This window comes from Lolium rigidum, chromosome 3, assembly GCF_022539505.1.
Source record: "Lolium rigidum isolate FL_2022 chromosome 3, APGP_CSIRO_Lrig_0.1, whole genome shotgun sequence".
NCBI classification, from domain to species: domain Eukaryota; kingdom Viridiplantae; phylum Streptophyta; class Magnoliopsida; order Poales; family Poaceae; genus Lolium; species Lolium rigidum.
The window spans coordinates 229492368-229495099 of NC_061510.1; the positions used below are offsets into that span (position 1 = coordinate 229492368).

The 2732-nt window shown below is 52.2% G+C and overlaps 1 protein-coding gene across 1 annotated transcript; it reads left to right on the forward strand.

The window, feature by feature from the left end:
- Window positions 1-250: 250 nt before the first annotated feature.
- On the forward strand, window positions 251-1798 carry LOC124703707 (pentatricopeptide repeat-containing protein At1g09190-like). The gene has a single exon (XM_047235929.1). It carries the CDS (start codon window positions 251-253, stop codon window positions 1796-1798), a length of 1548 nt encoding a protein of 515 aa, XP_047091885.1.
- The last annotated feature ends 934 nt before the right edge of the window (window positions 1799-2732 follow it).

Below are 2732 nucleotides of genomic sequence, written 5' to 3' on the forward strand. Positions count from 1 at the left end.
AAGAACGACGTGAAAGGCTGATACTGCGTCATCTCTGTTTTTTTTTTTTTTTTTTGAGATAAATCTGTTTTTGTTTTTCTGAGAGAGTTCGTGTCATCTCTGCTTGGCCTGCATGTAAGCTGGTGCGCCGCACAGGCCCAATACGAAAGTAGGCCAACGGGCCTGCCTGATTCACCTTCTCTCCCACAAAGGCGGATGCACCCCCCGCGCATTCTCAAATCCAACCGAAGCCAAACTCTCTCGCGCTGTGATGCCGTCCACCATCGCCGCCGGCGAGGCCTCCCAGTCATTCTCCTCCGCCGTAACCACCCCCGACGGCTGGCACCCCCGCACGTCGGAGCGCCGCCTGCTCCACCTCCTGCACCACTCCTCCCGCGCCCGGCGCCGCCCGCTCCAGCTCCTCGCCTTCGCCGTCCGCCACTGCCTGCACTCCTCCCCGCCCTCCCCGCACCACCACTTCCTCACCGCGCTCCTCCTCCTCTCCTCCACGCCGCCTCCCGCGCTCCCTCTCCTAAGCCTCCTCCCTCCCGACCCGCCGCCGCCCCTCCCACTCCTCAACGCCGCCCTCAAATCCCTCTCCGCCTCCTCCCCGCCGCTCGCGTTCCGCCTCCTATCCTCCCTCCGCCGCCTTCACGCCCCCGATCGCCTCTCCTTCCTCCCTCTGCTCGGCTCCACCTCCTCCTTCCCGCTCCTCTCCTCCCTCCACGCGCTCCTCCTCCGCCTCGGCTTCCTCTCCCACCACGCCATCTCCCTCGCGCTCCTCAAGCCCTACCCTCTACCACACACACAAACCCTGTTCGACGAAATGCCTCAGCAGAACAAGTGCGCCGTCGCCTACAACACGCTCATCACCGCCTACCTGAAAGCCAAGGAGCTCTTCACCGCACGCCACCTGTTCGACGAAATGCAGCGGTTCAAGCGCTCCAGGAGAAGCGTGGTGTCCTGGAACGCTATGATCGCGGGGTGCGCGTGGTGCGGGAGGGACGACATGGCAGTGTGGTATTTCGAAGACATGGTGCGGGAGGGCGAGGTGGCGCCAGATGATGGGACACTTGCTGCGGCGCTGCCTGCTTGCGGGAGGATGGGGAACGCTGGTGCCGGGAGGTGGGCACACGAGTACGCACGTAAAACCGGTATTATAGATAGGTCACTGCATGTTGCAAATGCGGTGGTTGATGTGCATTGCAAGTGTGGTGACCTTAGCAGCGCCACAGAGGTGTTCCAAGGGATGCGACAGCGGAGCGTGGTGAGCTGGAACACGATGATCTCAGGGTTTTCGTTGAATGGGCAAGGGGTTAAGGGAATCGAGCTGTTCCAGGAGATGGTGAGGTCTGGAGAGGCTCCCAATGCAGTGACTTTCCTGGGTGTGCTTAGTTGCTGTGCCCATGCTGGGGCGGTAGATGTTGGGCAGGGGATCTTCCAGAGTATGCAGTCACAGCATGGGATTGAGGCGGAAATCGAACACTATGGGTGTATGGTAGATTTACTTGGAAGGTCCGGTCTTCTCGACAAGGCGCATGCACTGATTCAACAGATGCCAATGAGGCCTAACGCTGCAATATGGGGATCGCTTCTAAGCGCATGCCGTTCCCATGCTGGGCTTGGCATTGCCGAGGTAGTTCTCAAAGAGCTTATTAGCCTGGAACCTTGGAATTCAGGGAATTATGTGCTGCTGGCCAATCTTTATGCACAAACAGGACGATGGGACGAGGCAGGGGATGTGAGAAAACTGATGAGGAGGATGAGTGCGCACAAGGCGCCAGGGCAGAGTCTAATAGAAGAACCAAGTTCAAGTTGACATATGCGTGCTCGTATTATGAGTTAACTCTGAATATACACCTACAACCGAGAGGGGAAACCACAGAGAAGGCCTACAGGGAAAGGCTCTATGCATTGGCCAAGCTTATCAAGATCATGGGATGTGGTATTTACAGGTAATCACTTAAGCTATATTTTTATGTTTCCAGCTTCTTCAACATTTATTTTGGATGGTGAACTGAATAGGCTTTGTTCAGTGCTCTTTTCCTATTGAGTTATACCCAATGTGGAATACATTCTTGTGGTTAGTTCAACACCAATATAGGCACTAGACAGTAGGCACCTCAATTCTCTTATTTCAACGGTGGGAGGAACCACTGTGGTATTTTATTAAGAGAGTGATGAAACTTAGGCTGCCTAAAACACCACCTCATATGCTAGCCAGTAAGCCCCCAAGTCTTTCTGGCAGGCACCTCAATTCATATGATGTGCAATCAATTGGCTTATTCGAAATTGGAAATCTCACAACATTACACAACTAGCTGACAAGAACAAAGAAATGTGAGTAATGCCTTCTATCCTGGAGTGAGTATACATGTAGTTTGCCATTATCAATGGTGATATTGATGGTTAGCAGTAGCACATCTATGTTTAATTTAATTTCTGAACATTATGTAGCTGCGATCCAGTCCTTACTTCCTTAAGATGAAATCACACTTTAATGGGCATATTCTGATTACTTTTACCAATGTTGAATGAAGCCGCGTATCACAAAGAAAGTTGAATGAAGCATGCGTATATTAGTTTTTTGTTTTGGTTTTGAGTGTTATTACTTTTCAAAGTGTTGAACTAGCCCATCTTCTGAAATGTAAACAGAAATAGTATGAAGTGACCGTTTAACCATGAGATAGAGTGGCAAAGGATCTATCTGGAAGACTTTATTTCATTTCCATTTGCTAGTGATCACCCTGGAA

What these genes read in the sequence shown, in the direction of transcription:
- LOC124703707 (XM_047235929.1), top strand. Translation starts at nt 251, where the DNA reads ATGCCGTCCACCATCGCCGCCGGCGAGGCCTCCCAGTCATTCTCCTCC.